At 39.9% G+C, this 25621-nt stretch overlaps 1 protein-coding gene across 1 annotated transcript in view; it reads right to left on the bottom strand.

Annotated features, from left to right (window-relative positions):
* LOC134593867 (SH2 domain-containing protein 1B-like) overlaps positions 1-25241 on the bottom strand; it is a 61297-nt gene extending 36056 nt beyond the window's left edge. Inside the window, exons 1-2 of the mRNA XM_063444607.1 lie at positions 25095-25241; positions 15975-16035 (exon numbers count right to left, since the gene is read on the bottom strand). Of these exons, the coding sequence (XP_063300677.1) occupies positions 15975-16035; positions 25095-25228 (195 nt within the window). The 5' untranslated portion in view covers positions 25229-25241. The remainder of the gene's footprint in view (positions 1-15974; positions 16036-25094) is intronic.
* Between the last annotated feature and the right edge of the window lie 380 nt (positions 25242-25621).

Raw genomic sequence — 25621 nt, 5'->3', positions numbered from 1 at the left:
TGCCAAAAGACATCAACTAATGAGATGGGCAAACAGATCTAAAGCGGACATACTCCTCCTTCAAGAGACACACTACACCGAAGCCAAACAATTCCCTCTCCTGAGCCGACACTACCGAATTAACCATTTCGCCAGCTCTCCTCACGACAAACATAACGGAGTAGCTATCGTTATACGAAAATCATGCCCACTCGCAATCCAGCGCACAATAGCAGACCCACAAGGCCGATACCTCACAGTCACGGGCAAAATAGGCACGCACCCATACGCATTTACCTCCTTATACACTCCAAACACACCCTCCAGTGCATTCTGGCAAACAATACAGGCACACCTAGCCCTCTTCCCCTCCCATCATTTCATACTCGGCGGAGATTTCAACGCGACCCCATCACCCTCAGTAGACAGACGCCACGCACGTGCACACACCCAACATAGACAACCGATGGCCAAAGCAGACAAACTGCTCTCCTCATTCATCTCACGCACCCACCTAATAGACGTATGGAGATCCCAACACCCAACATCATTAGATTACACCTTCTTCTTGCACCCACATCAATCACACTCCCGCATTGACCTTTTTCTCATCTCCCCAGCACTAGCGCCAATGGCCAAAACCACATCCGTAGGCCCCATCACGTGGTCCGACCACACAGAAATAACACTAACAATTAACCTACTGTGAACAGTTAGACCATGGTCATGGAGACTAAACCCCCTCCTGTTACACAACTCACAAATCGGACAATCGGTTGATAGAGCCATCACAGAATACTTCCAACTAAACAAAGACACGGCCACCTCAGAAGGGACCTTGTGGGCTGCCCACAAGGCAGTAATCAGGGGAGTCCTGAAAAATCAAGGAACTATCCATAAAAATAAAAACCGGTAGCCCACTTAGAACAAACTCTCACAACTCTCAGAACCCTCGAAGCAAAGCACAAAATTGCTCGACGAAAGCCCTACTCTGGTCAAAACAACTCTTCTATGACAAAGCTGACACGTTACTCGCACGGAGACTTAAACATAGAACCGAAAACAAACAGATACACAAGATACGCACACCAGAAGGAGCAGTCACAGAGGCCCCAGAAAAAATTGCTAGCGTCTTTCTAAAATACTTTGAGGCTCTATATGATCACACGCCAGAAGCACGCCATAACCCAATACCTATCAAAACACTTACAGAACAATACCTCAATCAGGTAACATTACCCTACCTCCCTATAGAAACAGCACAAACACTGTCCAATCCCATAACGACAGAGGAACTTGCGGGGGCGATAAAAGCACTGAAACCCAACAAAAGCCCAGGCCCGGATGGTTTCACCGGACTCTACTACAAAACGTATGCCCCCACCTTGATCCCACACCCAGGGCCGGATTAACATAGGGGCTGATGGAGCTGCAGCTCCAGACCCAGGCCCATTTTTTTTTATAATTTGTTTTTTTGCACACTACTCTTAGGTTTTGCCACCTGACTGGTATTTTAAGGCACAGCCTGTATTTGAGGCTGCCTGGCCGTGATGGTATTACAGTAATACCGGCAATACAAATGCAAATATTTTTCTCAGTATAAACGGAGATTACTCTGCAATACCAGCACCGGCCAGTAGGGGTCACTGTGTATGGAGAGAGGCAGGTAAGTTACATATCCCTCCCTGCCTCTCTCTACTCACTGATATGCAGGGGGGGGGGAGTAGCTACACAGCACAGAGAGTCCAGACAACAGCTCCCAGCCTGCAGAGACAGACTACAGCTCAGGGAAGTGAGGGATGAGGGGAAAGGCATCAGGGAGACATGAGGACACTGGACACTAGGGGTCACATGATGAGACAGACACTAGAGGACACTGGGAGATGTGGGAACACTGAGACACATGGGGACACTGAGAAACTAAGGGACACTGTGAGACATGTGGACACTGAGACACATGGGGACGCTGTGAGACATAGACAAATTGGGACATGGAGACACTAGGGACACCGTGTCCCCATGCCTCCCAGCCAGTGTCCCTAGTGTCTGTGTCCCCATGGCTCCCAGTGTCCCCATACCTCCCAGCCAGTGTTCCAGTGTCCCCATGGCTCCCAGTATCCCCAAATGTCTGTGTCCCTATGTCTCCCATTGTCCCCATATGTCTGTATCCCCATGTCTCCCAGTGTCCACATGTCTCCCAGCCAGTGTCTGTGTCCCCATGTCTCCCAGTGTCCCTATGTCTCCCAGCCAGTGTCCCTAGTGTCCCCATGTCTTCCAGTGTATGTGTCCCCATACCTTTGTGTCCCCATGTCTCCCAGTGTCTGCGTCCCCATGTCTCTGTGTCCCTAGTGTATGTGACCCCATTTCTCCCAGTGTCCCCAAATGTCTGTGTCCCCATGTCTCTCAGTGCCCCCATGTCTGTATCCACAAGTGCCCTCATGTCTCCCAGTGCCCCCAAGTGTCTCAGTGTCCCCACGCCTCTCTGTGTCCCCATGTCTCTCTGTGTCCCCTAGTATCCTAGTGACACGGGACACACTGAGACATGGGGACACTGTGATGCATAGGGACACTGATGCCAGGCTGGCCTTCCAATTCTTTGGACGGACATACCCCCTTTTTGGGCATGTTCGCCCCTTTTGACAGTTCTGGTCATGTGATTTGCATCAGTGGCCTACTCTTTTACCCCGCCCATTGGCTTTCTGCTTCACTAGACACTGCTGTTGGTATGGATTTACTTGAAAGATGAAAGCATAAATTAGATAAAGAGATTAGCATAGAGTATGTGTTTTGTTATAGCTGCATCCTTTGAGTTTCCCTCCAACACCAACTCCATCAGATACATGACGCTTGAGAGGTATGACTGTTTTAGTGTTTTTGGTCGATAAGATTCTGTAATTAGGCCCATCAGAATTGTCAGCACCAGGCCCACTGGGCTCTTAATCCGGCTCTGCCCACACCTATGCAACCTGTACAACGCCATCTTACAGGGTGACCCACTACCAAAAGACATGCTACAAGCCAACATATGCCTCCTCCCAAAACCTAATAAATCACATTTAGAACCAGGACATTACCGACCGATCTCCCTTCTCAACGTAGACATAAAACTGTTCACCAAAATCCTCGCAGACCACCTCAATCCCCTCATACCCAAATTAATACACCCAGACCAAGTAGGCTTCATACCGGCATGACAGGCTAGCGACAACACAAGACGGACATACGACCTCATATGGATGGCACAAACCAGACGCACACCAACCCTTTTCTTATCACTCGACGCCGAAAAAGCCTTTGACAGACTGCTATGGCCCTTCCTATTCGCCACTCTAGATAAATTCGGATTCCCACAAACATTCATAACCGCTCTGCAAGTACTATACGCCACCCCACAAGCCCATCTCCTACTACCTTTAATACATCCCCCCTCCTTCACAATTCACAACGGCACACGCCAGGGATGTCCTCTGTCCCCAATCCTCTTCACCCTCTCCCTGGAGCCACTCCTACAAACACTTAGACTGAACAAAGACATACAAGGCCTGAAAATTCGCGAAGAAGAGTAGCATATGCGGATGATCTGCTCATTACAATAACGGAACCAGTAACATCCCTACCTCCACTCCTACAAGCCCTAGAAACTTACGCCAGAGTATCTGGATATAAATTAAATATCGACAAGACTGAAGCCCTTGCCATACACATAGACGCCCCCACTAAAACAGCTATACACAAAATCTACCCCTTCGACTTCACACCTACATATGTGATTTGGGTTGGAACTCAACTGCAGCTTGTAAACTCCCTAATTACAATAGTGAAGAAATTGAGAATCCTTAAGTATCAATACTGTAGCTTTAAGAAAAGAGAGAATCACTGGTAACTTGATTCAACCGAAGTTTTAATAAGTGTTAAACTTAAATGAATTGCATTTAGGCAATAATCCAATAAGAAGAAGTGCAGGTAATTAACAACACAAAGTTCAGTATTAAGTATTTCTTCAGAGATGCATTAATTAACATTAGTTCATGAGAGTAATCTTCAATAGGAACAAAAATCAATTAGCTAAGGATATTTGCAAAGCAAGAAACATTTCATAGTGAATAAGCATGATGGGAGTTGTCCTTCATGAGATTAGTAACTTGTAGCAATGAAGATTTGAGTAAGCAGGCATTAGTTCATTAATAAATGATATTGTAGACAATAGCTCAAAGATATACTTAAGTTTAATATGGGTAGTCATCCAATAGTACAGACATATGGTCCACTTGTAAAGTAGCAAAGTATCCATTCTCCAGTAATCCTTTATGGCATGCAGCAATCCTTGCATTTGCTCAAAGGCTGGAAGGGCTTGTCTGAGCTTGTGGAGAGGTAAGTCTGGTGGAAGTAGTTCCCAGTAGCTGAGCCTGTGGAGCTCACAGAGGCAGCTCACATGTTAGCTCAAACAATCACTCACCAAGCACCCTCCCTCTGGCCCAGTCTCCCTAAATACCATCAGAGCTGTGTCAGAAGGGGGCGGGGTCCAGTTCCTCACAGCTGAGTGCCAAACCCCTGGAAGTGTTACTCCATGACAATACCTAGGGATAGCCATACCAGCAGACCTCTCTCGCAGCTATGAGCTAAACTACACACCCACGATCCAAAAAAATCACACAGGATATAGACAAATGGCAAAACATGCCAATATCCTGGCTGGGAAGATTTGCATCGGTCAAGATGAATGTCTTACCCAGACTTTTATACTTATTCCAAACCTTACCAATCCCAATCAGAAACGCAGATTTCAAACTACTGCAAACCACAATCGATAAATTCGTCTTGGCCAACAGACGCGCCAGAATAAAAAGACAGACCCTATACGTACCTTAACAAAGCAGGGGGCCTAGGCCTACCACATCTCACCCATTATTACCAGGCAGCACAACTAACGCAAGCACAGAACTGGCACGCCCCCTATGGAGCCAAAAGATGGGTAGACCTGGAGCATGATATATTTGGCAGAGACTTCCCCTCTTTGTATATATGGCTACCAAAATCAGCGAGACCCTCCCTACCCCGAACATCCCCCGCAATCCTCAGCACAATCAATATCTGGGACAAAATAAGCCACAAAAGTGGCCTAACGACACAACCCTCACCACTAACACCAATACTCCGCAACACACAATTCACACCCGGCATGACACCAAAAGACTTCGCCCGTTTCGAAGAAAACGACCTCACACGACTACACCATTTCTACAGTAACCAACAACCAATACCATTCACAGACCTCCTGCAAACCACACCATATCGCACCTTTGACATGTTCCGCCATCTACAAATCAGAAGCTTCCTAGAAACAGCAACCATCAAACAGGCCGGTACCAAAACACTTACACCCTTCGAAAAACAATGCATACAAACCCCAACACAAAAAGGACAAATTTCGGAGCTATACTCCCATATAATACAAAACATCAAAGACGGAGCACTTACATATGTGTCGGCTTGGGAGAGGGACATAGGACATAGGACCAGCGGAGGACCCAACAGACTGGGCCGATATATGGGAAGCCACAGCTACCATATCCATATGCGTGAATCACAAGGAACAGGCATACAAGACGCTAATGAGATGGTACATCACCCCCCCTAAAACAGATGGGTGAGTCAGACAATGACCTATGCTGGAAAGGCTGTGGGCACAGAGGCACATACATTCACATGTGGTGGGAATGCACCCACACAACACAACTATGGAACCAAATAGAAACCATGGTATCACAGATCCTCCACACAAACATACCACATGACCCATGGATATGGCTCCTATAAAAAAAACAAAGGCCAATACACCAAGATCCCAAAACAAACTAATCGCTAAAATCGCACTCACAACTAGGAGAACAATCGCTGAAAAATGGGGAAGCCCAGAAACACCCACAATGGACACAATAAAGCGGAAAATTAAAGGCACAATCAAAATGGACGAAATGTCCACAATGGTCAACGACACGACTAAACATTTCAATAAAATTTGGGACCCATGGTTCTATGAATTCCCACTAACAACCTGAATCACCAACAACTAACTACACAAGACAACATCTCACAAACACAAAAGCTACAAACACCTTACGATCATAACCCTCCCAACCCCCCCCCCACTCACAGATCCCCCAGACACCCCCTTCATACCCAACACACACCCACCACCCAAACCAATACCACCCCCCACACAGAACAACACAAAACTATCTCCCCACAAACAGCCCACCAGAGAGCAACAGAAACCACCAACCACATAGGAATTATATCACCTACAGGCAAGAAAAAAGGGGACATCCATAAACCCTAAGAATAACCAAAACTAACCAAAACTAGCTGCCTCACATTTCGTCACCAAAAGGTAACAAACCTAGAGGACAATCAAAACTAAGAGAAATACCTATTAACATTAAACAGAGCAATAATACACCCAAAACAAGCACATCACACCACAACACATGAAAAGACGGAACAACCCCAAAGCTACAACCACACCAACACCAAGGCCACATTACAGACAATAACACGCAGAGAACAGAAAAACGCCAGACATAGAAACACACACTACAAGACGAAAAACCAAGGCAACACAGACAAACACCCATCCCCCACCCAACCCAACCCCCCCGAACAGGGGAAACCCGAACTACACCAGAACAATCCGACTACCTTAGACCACAAACAAAAGGTGCACAACAAAAAACACCATGGGACAAAAGTGAGAAGACAACACAAAACCACGACCACAAAAATGTGTCAGGGCAGGGCAACCTACCCCCCATCATTCAACTCTCTGTACCCTACCCAAATCCCTAGATCACAGTATAATAATTCTGAACAGAATATCGAAACACATTAATACACCGAAGACGAACAAAGAATCTACGGCTAAAAGACAATTGTATCTATGAAGAATAACAAAATGTAGAAACAACTACATGTATATGCTATGAAAATTTAATGACAAATGTTTACCCTCCACTTTTTTTCTGTTCCCCCAACCCCAAAAAAATACAAAATCTTTCAAAATAAATAATTTATAAAAAAAAGTTACTAACAATCAAATTGTGGCTAAATCCAAATGCCACTACTCCATATTAGTTATTCTAGATCTCTCTGCTACATTTGAAACCGTTGATCATGTTCTCCTTCTGCAAACTCTTCACTTCTTAGGTCTCTGTGACACTGCCCATGGTTCTTGTTTTCTAACAAGGCTCACCATTGCAAACTTAATGTAATTTTTGAGTCTGGCCTCACCTTTATGCCTCATATGCCTGTTGCTAAATCCTGCCAATTCCACCTTAAAAATATTGCCCACATTCACCCCTTTCTTATTCAAGATTCTATTAAAAAAGCTTGTTACTTATACTCATGTAAAGTGATAACCTACTTATATGATTATTAAGCCTGATAACTAAAAATGGGCCAGCTTACCTGTAATGTAAGCCTTTACAGCATGTGCCTAGTTTGCTAATATACATACTATAATTGCACTTCCTAGGTGGAAATAAGCTATCCAGTTCTAGCATGTTATTTACACTCGTTTAAAGTGATAACCTACTTATATGATTATTAAGCCTGATAACTAAAAATGTACCAGCTTACTTGTAATGTATCTGCCTTTACAGCTTGGGCCAAGCTGGCTAATATACACGCTGCTAGTGAACCTCCTATGTGGAAATAAGCTATCCAGTTCTAGCATGTTACTTATACTCATGTAAAGTGATAACCTACTTATATGATTATTAAGCCTGATAACTAAAAATGTGCCAGCTTACCTTTACAGCAGGCGCCTAGTTTGCTAATATACATACTACAATTGTACCTCCTAGGTGGAAATAAGCTATCCAGATCTAGCATATTAATTACACCCATGTAAAGTGATAACATACTTATACGTTTACTAAGCCTGATAACAAAAAATAAAAAATGTGCCAGTTAAGAATACACCCCGCATGTTCGCGTGGGAAAAGCCTGAGGATTGCCTTTGGGGTACCTCGAGCCTGTCTGTATTATATGCGTGCACTACAAAAATAAAGAATTAAAAAAAAAGCTTGTTGTAATTTCTTGCATTTATTATTGCAATGGTCTCCTAATATGTCTTCACAGAAACTGTACTGCCTCATTTCAGTCTGTAATGAATGCTTCTGCAAGGCTGATTTTTCTGTCTCCTCTCACACCTCACCCCTCTATCAATCCTTACATTGACTTCCTGTACCCTGTCGTGCTCATTTCAAAATACTAAGCCCTATCTATAAAACTCTAAACAATTCTACCCCAGCTACATTTCTTCCATTTCTTCACAAGTTTAAGTATGCCCTTACTTGGTCTCACCACTCTGCTGGTGACCTTTTCTGCTCTGCTGCTTGTATCCTTATTACTAAGCGCACTTGCAGGACTTCCTCCTTTGGAACATTCTGTCTACTCCTATCAGACTCTGCCCTAGTCTTCAATCCTTCAACCAAGTCCCTCAAAACCCATCTCTTCAGATTAGCCAATGGCCTCCCAGAATAACTTATTTCACAAACCTATCTCTAGCTCTGTCTTTAATTCTGCTACTTTCTCACCCTGTAGCTTGGTTGTTATCCATCACACTGCCCTTCCTATTGTTTTTTAGACCCCACCTCCTCTAGATTGCAAGCTCTTTTGTGCAGGGTTTTTAATCAACCTGTTGTTCCTGTAACGTTTTGTAATTGTCTCATTTATTGTTGAAGTTCTGCCTTTATAATATTGTAAAGCGCTATAGAGTTATAAAGTGCGGAATCAGTTGGTGATATGTAAATACTATTAATAATAAAACATTTAGATGAATTGCAATTTGGTAGAAAACAAATGCATGAATGTATTTTATTCTTTATAAACCATACAGAAAAATGGTCCATCATTTTGTTTTGTTTAGTACAGTCATATTTACACATCTCTAAATGACTAGCACTTACATTGCGGAGCTGTTCTTATCAAAGAATAGGCACAATAGAACTTTTATTTTTTACTCTTTTTCTCATTTGTGTAGTTTGGGTACTATGTTTAATATTGTTACCTTTACCAACATAAGCTACTACACCTTAAAATAAACTTTTGAATTCCTTTACATGTTTTTATGTTTATCTTTGCTTTATACATTTTGGGTACAATTGAACTGTGATTTGGCCATGGGTAAATCCTGTATATACCTTTTGATTTAAGTTTCCTGTCCTTTATTTCCTATTTTGTTCAAGAATGAGCATTTATTGATTTAGGTTATACCATTGGCAGAACTTGAGGACATTTTTTTAAGGACCCTGAGGTCAAACTGACCCACAAAGATGATTTCTGCCACATATCACCCGGCTAGGTAGAGTGGGAGTGCTTACGATGAATATCTTGCCAAGATTTATCTACCTTCTTTAAACCCTCCTGGTACATATCCCAGTTGAATCTCTTGTCTGGAATAAACCCTTTCCACTAGACCTAAGCTCCAGTGTGGCCTGGGTCTGATTTACTTATCTCTTTACCACAAACACATTCATTTACATGGGATCATGGAGTGATCCATTGCTGGACACTCTAAACCATAAATTCACATATAGAATGTCCTCTGTAATATTAGCATTGCCTTTCATGGCTTACCCTTTTGGCCTTGAGGGTTGGTCTTGTCCCAGGCCCACACTATTTAAATAACTCTACTGATTTGGAGACAATACACTTCTTGCCTATTTTTCCATAGACATTCACTTCCCCATTAACACCAATTCTGGACAACTCACAATTCATGCCAACAAAACATGACTCTTTTCATCCTATGCTAGGCCTTGCACACCCTCTCCATCTCCATGACATTCTTAGCTTAGGTCAGCTGAGATTATGTGGATTCCGTGGTGGGACCTAGTCCTCCTTTATTCCTGACCGGACTTTAATCTGAAACGGGGAAATCTCTTGAGCTCACAGCCCCTTTGATGAAATCTGCCTTTGCATTCCTTCCTTGGAGCACTGTATCTCCTAGTTAAATCAATCACTCCTCGCACTTTTGGTTGACTCCCACTACACTACTTTACAAGGCTCTGGGAAAGTGTCTGTGACCGACCAGGTACCTCCGTCAATCACTGCTACCTAGTACTGATGAGTAACATAAGCACTGCGCTTGAACACCATAACCACTGCAAACCCCATGAACCGCCGCAGCTTGGTTGGGATCTCGCCATCTCTACCCACCCTGGGCCTACGACGAGTATCCAGCTTCAGTGGGCAGGAACAGCTCTTAGAAGAGCTAGTGATTATACTCAGGGGAGTACAGTGATTATAGCACTCCCCCAGAGTGTATGTAGTTCTCCAATCCCCCAAACATGAGCCGAAACTTCATGAGGGTGCAAATGATCTGATCTTTAATGGTTCAGGTTGGCTTTTATACAATTCTCCAGGCCAGAGGAACACCCTTTGGACCTGATGGGGCACAGGAACACAAAGGACACAAACTAATCAGAACAAACATACAGTCTGTGACATGCCCATGTACAGCACACAATCCCTCCCCTCTGCTTGGTAGATAATTGAGTCCTGTAAGTAACTCAATTATCTCCAGGCAGAAAAAACACATTTTCACAAAGTTCAGAAAGTACCCCAAAACATAACATACCCCCAAAAATCAGAATAGGGGTTCAAAAGTTTCATGGAAATCTCTTTTTGACCGGCAGCAAGCATGGCTTCATACCCAAAACAGTAAAAGGGAATTAGGGCCAGCAGTCGGTCTCTCTTTATGGAGTACAAAAGTACTTACATTACATATATAGAGCCTTTTAAAGTGTATTGGGCAAGTTATATTGCAGGGCCCATAGTCACAGGGTAGGAAGCAAGCAAACAGGCCCCTCCAAAAACCAGTGGCAAGGTCACTTTCGCTACAGTGACCTTCACAAAATTTTAGATAAGACTCAGTTAACAAATGTTCCTATTGCCATGCAAATCCTCCAGTTACCACAAATCAGGATGTAAACCCATCACTCATTGGTACCTGAGAAACTAGCTCACATGTGCTTGACAGTAGACCCGGAGTGTTGGAGATGTAGGAGGGTACTCAGTACCATCATCTGCCTCTCTATGGGATTTCTCTAAAACCCGCCCATGCTGGTGAGATGCAGCATGATAGTTTTATAAATGGTATAAACTCCTGTCCAATTTAAGAGACATTTTGTACGTCTCACTTCTCTCCCTATTAAGTCATACCAGAAATCCGTCTTTTCTTATTTTATTAACATTGCTTCTAGTGTTATATCCACTATATGGAAGAGGCCCCCTTGGTACAGGAATGGATTTTTGGATGGAGGACAAGTGGGTCACTTAATTACCACAAAACATGGAATCCAATAGGGAAATTAATTTGCTGTATTAAGCATAATCTAGCTATATCCCAGAAGAGATACAATATATGGGCTAGCTTTAAGATCATAAGGAGATTATGATAACACACTCTAGCTACCTAGAAGATTTTCCTTTAAGATTGAACACATTATACCCGTCTGTACTGTTATTTTTTGTGGTAATTAAGTGACCCACCTTTCTCTTTGTAAATACAAATCTCTCTATGAGCACTACATGAACAAAGCTTCTTAAGTAAGGAGATGAACCATGTTTAATCTTTAACATTTAAGAAGGTCTGCCACAATTTGGTTTTTTTTGGAGGGGGCAGGGGGGATTTGTGTTTATTTTTTTTGTTGTGGGATATCTTGTACATACTTTGTTTCTATCATTTAAATTTTAATTCACACTAGACTTTCTAACTCTAGATAGAGAATTTGATTTTCTTATATATTTGCTTTATTATTACTAGTTAGCATCTGCCTTTTCTTTTAATGTTGGTTCTTGCACTTGTTCTTTATAAGGTAAACCATCCCCAACAAAAAGGCATGTACTGCAGAAGGCAATTACTGCACAATAGTTTTTACTGTATCACCTATCGTCTGGAGTTAAATTGCATGGTAAAAATAGAAAATGAATGACCAACAAGCCAGAAATAAATACTACCATCAGTTAAATCTCTATGCATTAATTGAAAGACAAATATAAATTTTTCTTTCTTTGCCATGCTGTATGGAGGCATATTTATGATGCTGAGATAGTTTATTGGGCTAATATATCATCTATAGAATCTGTTCAACCCTTGGTTGTCACAGGTTCAATTCCCAGTTGGGTTAGCTTAACCTTTCATCCTTCTGAGGTAGATAAAATGAGTACCATTAAATTGGGTAAAAGTAGCATCCCTTAGATCAGTGATGGCGAACCTATGGCACGCGTGCCACAGGTGGCATGCCGGGCCCTCTCTGTGGGCACGCGGCCATAGGTTCACCATCAATGCAGAGTAGGCACCTGCCTGCCTGTTTAGGGCAGGCGCCTATTCTGCTTCCGTGTCGGGAGGCAGGGGGAGGGATCTGTGTAGGAGCTCCCCCTGTCCTCCCGCACGATGCTGTGTGGAGCGTTGCTGAGCGTTACCATGGCAACGCTCCACACAGCATCGCGCGGGAGCTGCTTCACAGATCCCTCCCCCTGCAGTGCTTACCACCACCGGACCACCAGGGATGGCTGTGTTCCCCCCCCTACTTCATTAAAGGTAAGAAGGAGGGAGGGAGGGGGGGGATACTGACACACAGCAACCCTACCTCCCCAGAAGTACCTCTACCCCCTCAGAAGTACCCTTACCCCCCACAAGTACCCCTACCCCCCACAGCAGTACCCCTACCCCCCCACAGCACCCCTACCCCTACCCCCCCAGCAGTACCCCTACCCCCAGCGCACCCCTACCCCCCCAGCAGTACCCTACCCCCCACACGAAGTACCCCTACCCCCCCAGCAGTACCCCTACCCCCCAGCAGTACCCCTACCCCCACACACAGTACCCCTACCCCCCAGCAGTACCCCTATCCCCCACATCCCCCACATCACCCCTACCCCCCACAGCACCACCCCTAGCCCCCACAGCAGTACCCCTACCACCCCACACACAGTACCCCTACCCCTCAGCAGTACCCCTACCTCCCCACAGCACCCCTACCCCCAGCATCCTTACCCCGCCCAGCACCCCTACCCCCCACACAGCACAGCACCCCTCATACACACACACACACACTTACAGTACCCCCCCACACACACACAGCACCCCCCCACCACACACAGCACCTCCCACAAACACACACAGCACCCCACACCTCAATGCAGTATGTGTGTGTACTCAGCAGTCTGTCTGTGTGTGTACTCAGCAGTCTGTCTGTATGTGTATTCATCAGTCTCTGTACTCAGCAGTCTTGTGTGTGTATTCAGCAGACTGTGTGTATGTATTCAGCAGTCTGTGTGTGTGTATGTATTGCATTTGTTGGAGATACTAATAAATATAAGCTTAATTGTATCTATTTATATCATTATTTAACCCCTTAACGCCGTTACGGCGTTCTATGCCGTCGCGGCTTTAATGGGCTTTAAAGCCGTTGCGGCGGCATAGAACGCCGTAACGGCTTGCAGCCCCAGGAGCAGAGGTGTACTCACCTCCGCCGCGATCCTCTTCTGGGGGGCTGTCTGAGAGCCCAGGCAGCCCCCCTCCGGCAAATGAGGCCCCCGGGGGCCATGTGATCGCTCTCAAAGAGCGATCACATGGCCCCCTATAGCTGGCTATGGATCTGCCAGCAGGGGGACTGTTTAAAATATTAGACAGTCCCCCTGCTGGTAGGTAGTGTAAAAAAATAAATATAAAAATGTTATAAAATAAATTAAATGGCTTTTTATATATATATAATATGTATATATATTATATATATAATATATATACATATTATATATATGTAACGTCATACGTAATGTATTTTAATATTAATATTAGTATATATATTAATATTAAAATACACTTAGAATGACGTTACATATATATAATATGTATATATATTATATATATAATAGATCTACATATATATATTATATATATATACGCATAATTACAATAATAAATAAATAAAATAATTAAATAAATAAATAAAATATTGAAACAAAATATAAAATAAATTATATATTCATATGTAATTTCATTCTAACTGTATTTTGTTATTAATATATATATATATTGGAAACAGAATACACTTAGAATGACATTCTATATATATCTATCTATATATAAAATACAAATAACCGCAAATATATATAGAGAGATAAATACATATAATTACATAAAAGATTACATTAGTATACACGTAGAATTTATATACCTATAAATGCATATATATTAAAATTCTACGTGTATATTTAAGTAATTTTTTAACATAATTATGTCATTTGATTAATTAAAATTTGATTGACATGCCTGACAACACAGGGAGAAAGTGCAGAGAATTTAATTCGCATGCACTATATTAGACCCTGTAACTCTCCAAGACACCATAAAACCTGTACATAGGGGGTACTGTTTTACTCGGGAGACTTCGCTGAACTCAAATATTAGTGTTTAAAACTGGTAAATTGTATTACAACGATGATATTTTAAGTAAAAGTGACGTTTTTTGCATTTTTTACAAACAAACGGCACTTTTATGGACTATATTATTGTTGTAATATGTTTTACTGTTTTAAAACACTAATATTTGTGTTTAGTGAAATCTCCCGAGAATAACAGTACCCCACATGTACAGGTTTTATGGTGTTTTGGAAAGTTAGAGAGTCACATATAAGGCTTGCATTTCATTTTTTTGACATTGAAATTTGCCAGATTAGTTATGTTGCCTTTGAGACCGTATGGTAGCCCAGGAATAAGAATTACCCCCATGATGGCATACCATTTGCAAAAGTAGACAACCCAAGGTATTGCAAATGGGGTATGTCCAGTCATTTTTAGTAGCCACTTAGTCACAAACACTGGCCAAATATTAGTTTTTTGCTTTTTTCACACAAAAACAAATATGAACGCTAACTTTGGCCAGTGTTTGTGACTAAGTGGCTACTAAAAAAAACTAAACATACCCCACGTTCAATACCTTGGGTTGTCTACTTTTTCAAATGGTATGCCATTATGGGGGTAATTCTCATTCCTGGGCTACCACACCGTCTCAAAGGTAACATTACTAATCTGGCAAATTTCAATTTGAAAATGGAACGTTCTATATTTGACCCTGTAACTTTCCAAAACACCATAAAACCTGTTAATGGGGGGTACTGTTGTACTCGTGAGACATCGCTGATTACAAATATGTGCATTTTGTTGCCGTAAAACCTAACAGTATTATGACATTTACAGCTAAAATGTGAGGCGGAACTACAAATTTAAAAAAAAAAATCAAATTTCTCACAGTTTTTTTTAATTTTATTCATAATAAATTGTTTCAAATACAAATATTTTATATGAAATGAAAGCCCTGTTTCTCCTGAACAAAATGATATATAATAAGTGTGGGTGCATTTAATATGAAAGAGGGGAACTACGGGTGAACAGACATATAGCGCAAATTCCAGTTTTTGTTTACGTTTTGTTTTGATCAGAACGTGCACTATTGACTCCGTCCTGAAGGGGTTAAACTCTCTGTGTTCTTTTAAAACAAAAGTTATTAGTTCGGACAACAGTACGAGTTGTTTTTTCTAAACTTAAACCTCAGTATTTGGGTTTAATTGCTGTGTTGGCACTTTAAGGAAAAAAAAGTTGGCATGTATTGCGGTTTGGGCACTCGGGCTCAAAAAGGTTCGCCATCACTGCCCTAGATGTTGGGCAAAAGCCACATCTCCAGGATGTACTTGGAAACCAGAGTAATCTGGTTAAGCATTTTATTATTAAACAAGCATTTATTTCTGCTGTGTGGTCATTTACTGGAATTGTATTTGTTCAAAACCCTATTTATATTATGCTATCATTTGGCATTTTTCTATATAAACATTCATTTCCTGAGTGTGAATTAAATAGCAAAAAAATTTTTTCAAGAAAGAACATTCATAATAATAATAATAATAATGATGATAATATATTTGCTTACCTGTATTTTGTACCCTTTACTAGTTTGGAATATTCTGTAGGTGTAGATCAGTCTTCCAAATCTGTTAACAGAAGAATAATTAGATTGCAATTTGGATTTTTCATTTAAGAGTAGTATTTCCATTATTAGCATTGACTTGCAATAAAAATCATCAGAATTTTAATTTGAATGATCAAACAAAATTACAATTTTGGAATAAATTTAGTGCTGTAAGCATCCTATATTACTCATCAGGATTTTTCACAGATTGTTTGCGATCACATGGCCGGAATAGTGAGTCCCCTAATGCCTGCAAAAAAAGTTTTTAAAGTTAACAAAAGTTAATAAAAAGTTTAATAAAGTAAGTAAATAAAAGTACTTGGATTATATATATATATATATATATATATATATATATATATATATATATATATATATATATATAACAAAAATAGTAATGCACTCCACCTTCCTTGATGTACTTGCCCGGTGCTCATCAGCAAACAGATACAGCCAAAAGTACAAGATAGCACTCCAGGGACTATATATTTATATATAGTAAAAATTATTGTTTTCTCCTATATGTATATTTATATAATCTAAGTACTTTTATATGCACAAACATAAAAGTGCATCAAAGTGTATTTTAATATTAATATATATAATTATATATATAATAATATTAAAATACATGTAGAATGACGTTAATTATATATATATTTTTTATATATAAAATAAAATAAAAAAATAAAAATACCAGTTTTAATTTGTTCTAACTGTATTTTGATATTAATTTACATATATATTAAATTCTAAATACATTTAGAATGACATTATAAATACATATATGTATATATATATATATATATATATATATATATATATATATAAACATATACAATTTGTATCTTGTAATACCTTTTTTATTGGACTAACAGAATTTTTTAATGACAAGCTTAAAAAATTCTGTTAGTCCAATAAAAAAGGTATTACAAGATACGAATTTTATCAGTTTTTTACATCTACATCACTGGACTAATACGGCTACAATCTCTACTTGAACACTATATATATATATATATATATATATATATATATATATATAGTGTTCAAGTAGAGATTGTAGCCGTATTAGTCCAGTGATGTAGATGTAAAAACTGAAATCATTTTTATTTATATATATCTATATATATATACAAATTCTACAAATATATTTATATAATATTTTTACATAATCAAGTCATTTTACAATTTGATGGACCTGCCCGACACCATAGTACCTGTATATGGGGGAAGGGGGGGGGGGGGGGTGCTATTTTACTTGGGAGACTTTGCTGAACACAAATATTAGCGTTTAAAAGCCGCAAAACATATCACAACGATGATGTCATCAGTAAAAATGCATTTTTTTCCACTTTTCACACACAAACGGTATTTACACTGACAATATAATTATTGTGATACGGTTTTTCTATTTTGAAACACTAATATTTGTGTTCGGCGAAGTCTCCCGATTATAACAGTACCCCCCATGTTATATACATGTTTTATGGTGTTTTCAAAAGTTACTGAGTTACTGAGTCAAATAAAAGGCTTGAATTTCCTTTTTTTTAACAGTAAAATTTGCCCGATTGGTTATGTTGCTCTTGGTAGCCCAGGAATGAGAATTACCCCCATGATGGCATACCATTTGCAAAAGAAGACAACCCAAGGTATTGCAAATGGGGTATGTCCAGTCTTTTTTTTTTATTTATTATTTACAAGCATGTATATGGTAGGTTGTACTGAAAAACTTTGTTGCAAGACATAGCAATAAAACATTCTATTAGAAAACACTTTGCACTTTTCTGTATATGAAAGTGTAGCTAATAAACTGTACATCCCTATTTCAACATAAGCTTTTAGTGTCAGGCTAGTTCCGTATCTTAATGTATTTGAGCGATAGAAGCGAAACTTAGTGATGGAAACAGGCTCTAAACAACAGCATATGTATAGCTGCTCGTTATGTATCCCTATTTATTTTTTATTTATTATTGCGATTTATAAAGCGCCAACAGATTCCGCAGCGCTGTACAATTAGTGGAGAAACGTACAATATACACAGACAAAAACAAGAGGTAAGAGAGCCCTGCCTGTAAGCTGATATCTAGCCATTGGAGCTCTATTATACAAAGTGCTTGGCTAGATGGCCCGTGAGTTTACAATCTAAAGGAAACCATGGGGATTTGAGACAAGAGGTAGCAGCGGAAGTTTGAAGGTGATGGCTGAACGAGTTAACAGAGAAGCAGCTATTGGTAAGATGTTAGGGGAATGAAGAGGTAATTGGGTGAGAATCTCAAACAGCTGGAGAAGCATGCTATATATTTAGGGGGAGCCTCGGTGAGCGGGAGGCGGGGAGGGTGGGTGGGAAGTGGGGGGAAAAATATGCAGTCTTTCACTGAGTTGAGTGAGGGCTGAAGAAGAGAGAATGGGATTGAACAGTTATATGGAGGTATTTACAACTGGGGAGGAGAAAAGAGGGGGGGAGGGGGAGGGGGGAGAGGGGTAGAGTATCCATGTGTTCTATACTATTGAAAAGTTTAGCAACCAAATTCTATCACCCAAAATATTAATGCGAACAAAAAAGAGGAAAGGAAGCCTTATAGCAAGCACTCAATGGTAAGGGGATAACCCTAGAGGAACTACCAAGGTAGTAAAGAACAAAACAGGAAAAAATGAGTGCCCTAAATTATTAATATATAACTTTTAATAATGTGTTAAAAGGTGGTAAACCCACCAACGTAAATAAATACAAATAGAAGCTTGTTATAGTTCTGGTAGGAGACTATGTCCAAAACGATAGAGTGTCCTTCATATGGTGGTCTCAACAGAAACGTCTATAACAACTATTTCGGCGTGAGGGGGGGTAAAAAACCCAAGCCTGTAGACCCCCACCACGTCAGAAATACAAACTGCTTATAAATAGGGTAAAAAGAGAGGACCTGTACAGGGGTAACCAGTGTCTATGGGATATGCAGTAGTTGTCCCGATAATCAGATATGGGTGAGCTCCCCCATATCTGCAGGCATACCCACGTGTAAGGAAAACCTCGATGTATAGATCCCAAGGATCATGACTGGTAATGAAATGGTGCACAGAGTCAATCAACCCTCAATCTATACATAGATCCGATTAAACCTGAGTCTATACATAAATACGATAAAGCCTGAATCTATAGAGAGGTCCTGTTCTAAAGTTTTCAGTGTCCTCTCATAAGTCGCTATGTGCAAAAAAAGCAGTAGTTTTGCACGTAAGAAGTGAAAAACGAAGACCTCATGGATATGAGGTGTCAGGTAGTTCACTTCACCATATATTTAACGCATATATAGGTAATGAGCAATACACATAAATAATGGGTGTAGGTAAATGGGCGATACTGGGGGTTGGGGATCTCATGGATAAAGATCACTAAAACACCCACAATATAATCCAGCCCTGATACATAGTATAACATAAATACTGATAAAGTGTGCACCCATATGTCTCATAGGAACCCTATATAGCCTTATACATATATGCACGGGTACCACAATCACAGATGTACTCCAGATCCATACTGCAAAAATAAGCCAGTAAAAGACTTCAAACTTGACAGGGAGGAACAAAAATGAAAATGAAAATGAAAAACGGCCAACATATAGTTAATAAGGGAATGGTATACAATGCTGGAACATAGCAGTGAGACCGTAGCCGCTCGTCCTGGTTCCTCCTAGTGAGAGTTGAAGTCAGCTCGGGACCCACTATGCCACTGATGCCATGATAGGAGGGATGTGGTAATGTAGCTGGATCGTCGAGAAACCCCTGACGCGCGCGTTTCGCCCGCAGCTCATCAGAGGGGAGCCGATGTGCGGGAACTGAGCCGATATTTGAAGGTGAGTGATGCATTTTCATTGGAGGAAAAGCTAGAGGCGTGTCAGCCGTTACCGGCCTATCCTCATTAGGTAAGGGTATGATGTCACTGCATGGTAACGACATCATATGAGTTAACCCCTTGAGGGGTCAGAATGGAAACCTTCAACGTGGAGATAGGAAAATATTAATAACTGACTACATGAAATATTGGTCAGAAACATTAAATGACTAAAGTACATACTGCATGCACAGAATAATACAAACTACAGGCAAACTACAGGTAAAATGGTTCCAAATCTATAGTAATACATGAGAATGTTAGCAATCCAGGAATACAGGAGGTGGAGTATCTTCCAGCTTCAGTCAGTACCTGAGAGTGGTAGGTGTTTCACTGCAGGATGGAAAATGCAGTCTTTCACTGAGTTGAGTGAGGCCTGTGAGTGGTAGGTGTTTCACTGCAGGATGGAAAATGCAGTCTTTCACTGAGTTGAGTGAGGCCTGAGAGTAGTAGGTGTTTCACTGCAGGATGGAAAATGCAGTATTTCACTGAGTCGAGTAAGGCCTGAGAGTAGTAGGTGTTTCACTGCAGGATGGAAAATGCAGTCTTTCACTGAGTCCCATATGCTCTAGCATTCTGATGGTACCCAGTTTATAGGGAGAAAGGGTGAAAGGAAACATACTGAAATTAAGGCAGCATACTCAAATAAAAATTAAATGTGCTAAATTAGCAGGTAATATAAGTAATCACTCATCATAATGCTCGCGTTTTGGAGCGCTGTGTGATTAGCATGAAGTGTATGAGGTTAATGTCTCTGGATGTGGGACTCTGTTACTTGATAGCACCCCTCTGTGCCTTATTGGTTCTGCGTTCAGTGTTGTCTTCAGTCTTGTGATTTTGGGGTGATGATGTGGAGCCCTCTGCCAGTATGGTGCTTGACAGTCCCAGGTTGCTCAGGAAATTCTCTGGGTTGCCCAACGATGTCAGCATGAGGCTCTTGCCCCTCCCCCCTCCCCCCGTCGTCCAGAAGGGAACCCTCCATTCACCAGCGGTACTTAATTGAGCTGTCTCTGAGCCTTCTGGCTACTGGCGCCAATCTTCTTTTTTCCATCAGGAATGTGAACGGGATATCGACATATATAGCGACTGTGTGGCCCTCATAGCGTATCGTCCCCAGTGGCTGCGAGCGGTTCAGAATCTCTGACCTTATAGCCACGCCCCAGGTTATGGCAATGGTGTCTCTTGGCGCTCCCTCTGGTGCCGCAGCTGACTTGCGCACTCAGAACGCTGAGATGATCTGGGAAGGATCAATGCCTCTGTCCAGGCCTATAGAGGACAGGAGGTTGTGCACATAGTGCAGGAGCACCTCACCCCCTACTGTCTCTGGGATGCCTCGGAGGCGTAAATTCCAGTGCCTATGGTGCATCTCAATCATGTACGTACAATCAACAGTACGGGTCAGCTTCAGTACATGAGAGGTAAGACCCTCTATCCGACTGTTGGCGTCTTGGATAGTTTTGTCTCTGGAGACCTCTCTTGACTCTATCTCCCTAACTTTCCTGTGAACAACCCCAATTTCAGACTGAATACCTGTAGGTCCTCTTTCCAGACCCGCCATAGGTCCACTAGGAGTTTTCTGATGTCTCCTTTAGTTGATGGTGTCGAGTCATCCTCCGACTCAGATGTGGGGTAGGTATCCCCGGATCTCAGCGAGGCAAGGGATTCTTCGTCCTCTTGGAAAGCTTCAGATGCCTCGGATTCGCATTGGGCCTCCGGCGCCATCCTAGATTGCCGCAGCTGTACTGGTCTCTCAAAAGAGAACCGTATGTCCGGCATGCGAGGAGCTTCTGACCGGATTTTTTTTTTGTTTTTGCGCCCCATAGTTTCTGGCTGAGGACGGCTTTAGTTACTGGCTCCAAGGACTGGGGTAAGTTGCTGCTCCGTTCTATTTTCTGGTAGACCTTTACAGAGCCCAGTAAAGAGACGTCTGATCAGTTACTCTGTCGGCCACTCCCGCCTCCCCCCTCCCCCATATCTAGTCTTTTTTAGTAGCTACATTGAGGATAAATGGAATATCTTCAAACACATTTTTGAAATGTACACGTCTCATTGTGTACCATTGTGTAATAAATATAAAAGAAACAAAGTGAAACCAATGCGGCTTAGTGGGAAGGTATACCAGGTTTTATTTAGGTTTTGTCTTCATTTAAAAAAAAGCCCATAATAAAGTAGACTTCGTTATTGTTTGTTATTTTAAATCCCTAACCTTGTTCTCATTCTGAAGTTTTTATAAAATACAACAAAAAATACAGACATAGTTAAACATAAACAATCCATAAACATATAATCATAGATTCAGTATCCTTAAAAGGACACTACAGGCACTCATACCACTTCAGCTTATTGAAGTGGTCTGGGTGAATATTTCCATGTCCCTGAACCTTGCAGGGGTGGTTATAGTGCTTGGAAAACAACTTTGCACTAGACAACTTCCATTTAAATATCAAAATATAAAATCTAAACCAGCAAGAATAACTATGTATTTATTTATGCTGAAAGGATCTTTAAAATGTACAAAAAAAATACATAACACCATACAATCGAGCACTCATTCCATTGTGAAGTTTCATAGATTACTTTGTTAAGTGAGCAAAGAAGAGTAAAAAAAAAAAAATACAGTGCAACTTTCCCCTTGGGGACTTTTCACCATTAATGAAGTTAAACCAAGGAGACGAAATCTTATTAAAATCTTACTTGATTAATAACTACTGACAAAGCAGAAGGTTCCGGTTCGTGCCATTCTCTTGCGATACAACATTTCAAAGCAAGCAAGATATTAAGTGCCAAGGATTTAATAGTTTTATACACCCTCTGATGTTCCGAATAACATAACCATGTGTAAGAGTTTAAAGAAAAAAATTACATGAAAAATAAACCTTAAGTTACTTCATACTTAATATCCTGCATTTGTGGGCAATCCCACCATATATGGTACAGAGTGCCCTTAGCCTGATTACATCTCCAGCAAGTATCAGTAATAGTTTTATCAAACTTAACAATACGTGAGGTACTAGATACCACCTGCAGCAGTATATAGTAAGTTTCTTGTAAATTAATGGAATGCACACTTTTTTAACCATAATCCAAGCATCGAACCCACTATCCACAGAAAAAGTGCTTTTTATGTTGCTTTCCCACTTTTTAGTTGCTGAGATGTCTTTGTTTATTACAAATTACATTTTTACCTAGTCTTGTTCTCAAAGCAGTAATGATAGAATGAAGGCCATTTGAGTCAATAAAAATTCTTCATTAGTGTCCTTTGCTGGTTACATAAAATATTCATGAAATAGATATGTTACATGGTAACCAAGTATAATTTGATTAACCAATCTGTTAATTAACTGTTAATGTATAATATATATAACACTGTATATATGCTATAGCACACTCCTGCTTTTACATGTTTTGTTAACACACAAAACCTATGCCATAAAAATGTAGAACATAGAATAGAATCATGTTCTATGATTTAGAATTTAGAATTTACGATGGATAAAATTGTAGGATGTGATATTTTCTGAAATATGGTGACTAGACTCATACTTATAATAATTGCTCTTAATTTGAGTTAAAATCACAAGATCCTTTGTTACCAGACTGAGAAATGCTTTTTCAAAAACTAACGTATACCATAATATACACGATGAAAAATACAAAAGAACTGATTAAAGCATGTTGCTGTTGGAATTTGTCTTGTATGTCTGTACGCATGTTAGATGTATACAACTTGACTTAACTAGTCATCTTTTTTTTTTTTTATTAAAAAACCATAATCCCACAAATTATCTGATGACAGGTCTTAACTGAACATTATTGGCTTGCTCTTTTGTGTACTTCACATTATATCGGACAACCCTATAAATGCTATAGGGCTGAAAGCCGCATGGCAACATATTTTCCATTCTGCCGGTGTCACATTATTTATTTTTTATCAGTATATCAATTTCTAGATTTTAATTGCCATCTTTATAGTAATTATTATTTATTTACTTTATAGTACTTATTATTCTTTTTCTCAAGATTTTTGTACTTTTACCTAGTAATGATTATTATTATTGCTAAATTAAATGTGACCTTTCATTCTTCTTGCTATTTCACCCCCAAGTTATTTTCCTCTTTGTGTATAATAAGATAATAATATAGTGGGAGAATATTCAATAGCTCATATTTAATTATCAGATAGACAAAACAGGTCAGAGAATCTGGCCATCGGATCCTTAAATAAATTAAATAAAATGTACTATATTTCTTTTAGGCTGCCTTTGATAATGAACTCTCCACAAAATAGTGATCAGTAGAAGCGTATAAATCATTGGATTTAGGATAGCCAGATTAGCTGTAATAATTTACCTGACAGACACACAAAGAAGGAGAGAGAAAGTGAGAAAAAGAAAACATAAAATTCATTTGTTTTCTAACAAGAAATAAATGTGAACATTTAGTTCTTGGTAAGTTATAAGGTACCAATTGCATTTTTTGTGGTCCTAGAAGGGCTTCCTTTTTTCTTTTTAAAATTAAAAAAAATAACTTTGCTTCCAATAAAAAAAGTGCATTTTAATTTAAACTGCTTGATCTAAATGGATATGAGTAACTACTAATAAAAGCAATAATGGGTGAACATTATCACAGCTGGCAATGGAAGAAATGGGTGATGACGTAACAGAGCTAAAAATATTCTGGATTGTAAGATAGAGAAATGGAATATGGAAATATGACTCAGCAACGGAAAAAACAAACAAACACAAATATATACAGTGTGTGTGTGTGTGTGTGTGTGTGTGTGTGTAAATAAAAAGAGATAACATTTGTATCTTGTAATGCCTTTTTTAATGGACTAACAAATATTTTTTAATGAGAAGCTTTTAGGGGAAGCTCCCAAAAGCTTGTCATTAAAAAAAATTCTGTTAGTCCAATAAAAAAGATATTACAAGATATGAATTTTATTTGTTTTTTACAAATACATTACTGGACTAATACAGCTACAATCTCTCTCTCTCTCTCTCTCTCTCTCTCTCTCGACATATATATATATAATTGTTGTTTAGACAATAAATAATCTATTGCTTCTATTGCTATTTTACAAACAGGTTTGCATGGTATGATATATAAATATATATATATCATAATTTTATACAAACATTTTTGTAATCAATAATCATTACTAATGGCACATTTAATCTAAATGAACTTACAGGATGCACAGACATAATGCTCCAGTCATTGATTCACTGTCCCTCACCAAGTAGCTTCCATTTCTTCCTTGTTTCATCAGCAGATGTTCAGCAGCTTGTTTGCTTATGCATCCATGATAAAACGGTAAGTCCATTTTGAGAAGTTAGCAAAATTGAATTTAGTTTTGTTTTGATCATAAAAAAAGAAAAAAGGACATCTGACATGTAAAGCATTTGTGTAAATACTAATGGTGATCCGTACAGGCTTTCAAATGGTATATGGTGAAGTTAAACACGTTACAGGAAACCAGTGGTCATTTCCTAAGTGGTCATGAGAACAACAGTGTAAAGGCAGATTTATTTATTTTTTTGTAGTGTAAACCAGAAAAAAACATAACTCTAACAGAATATAACTTATATAAGGAAAATCTTTAAGGGACACCATAGTCACTAAAACAACTTTAAATGAATGAAGCAGTTTTGGTGTATAGATCATGTCTCTGAAGTCTCACTAGAGTTAAATCCCTTTTGTTTATGTTTTTGCAGAC

Source organism: Pelobates fuscus, chromosome 1 (assembly GCF_036172605.1).
Source record: "Pelobates fuscus isolate aPelFus1 chromosome 1, aPelFus1.pri, whole genome shotgun sequence".
Classification (NCBI taxonomy): Eukaryota; Metazoa; Chordata; class Amphibia; order Anura; family Pelobatidae; genus Pelobates; species Pelobates fuscus.
The sequence above is the reverse complement of the archived record's forward strand: the minus strand, read 5'-3'. Positions and strand labels throughout refer to the sequence as shown.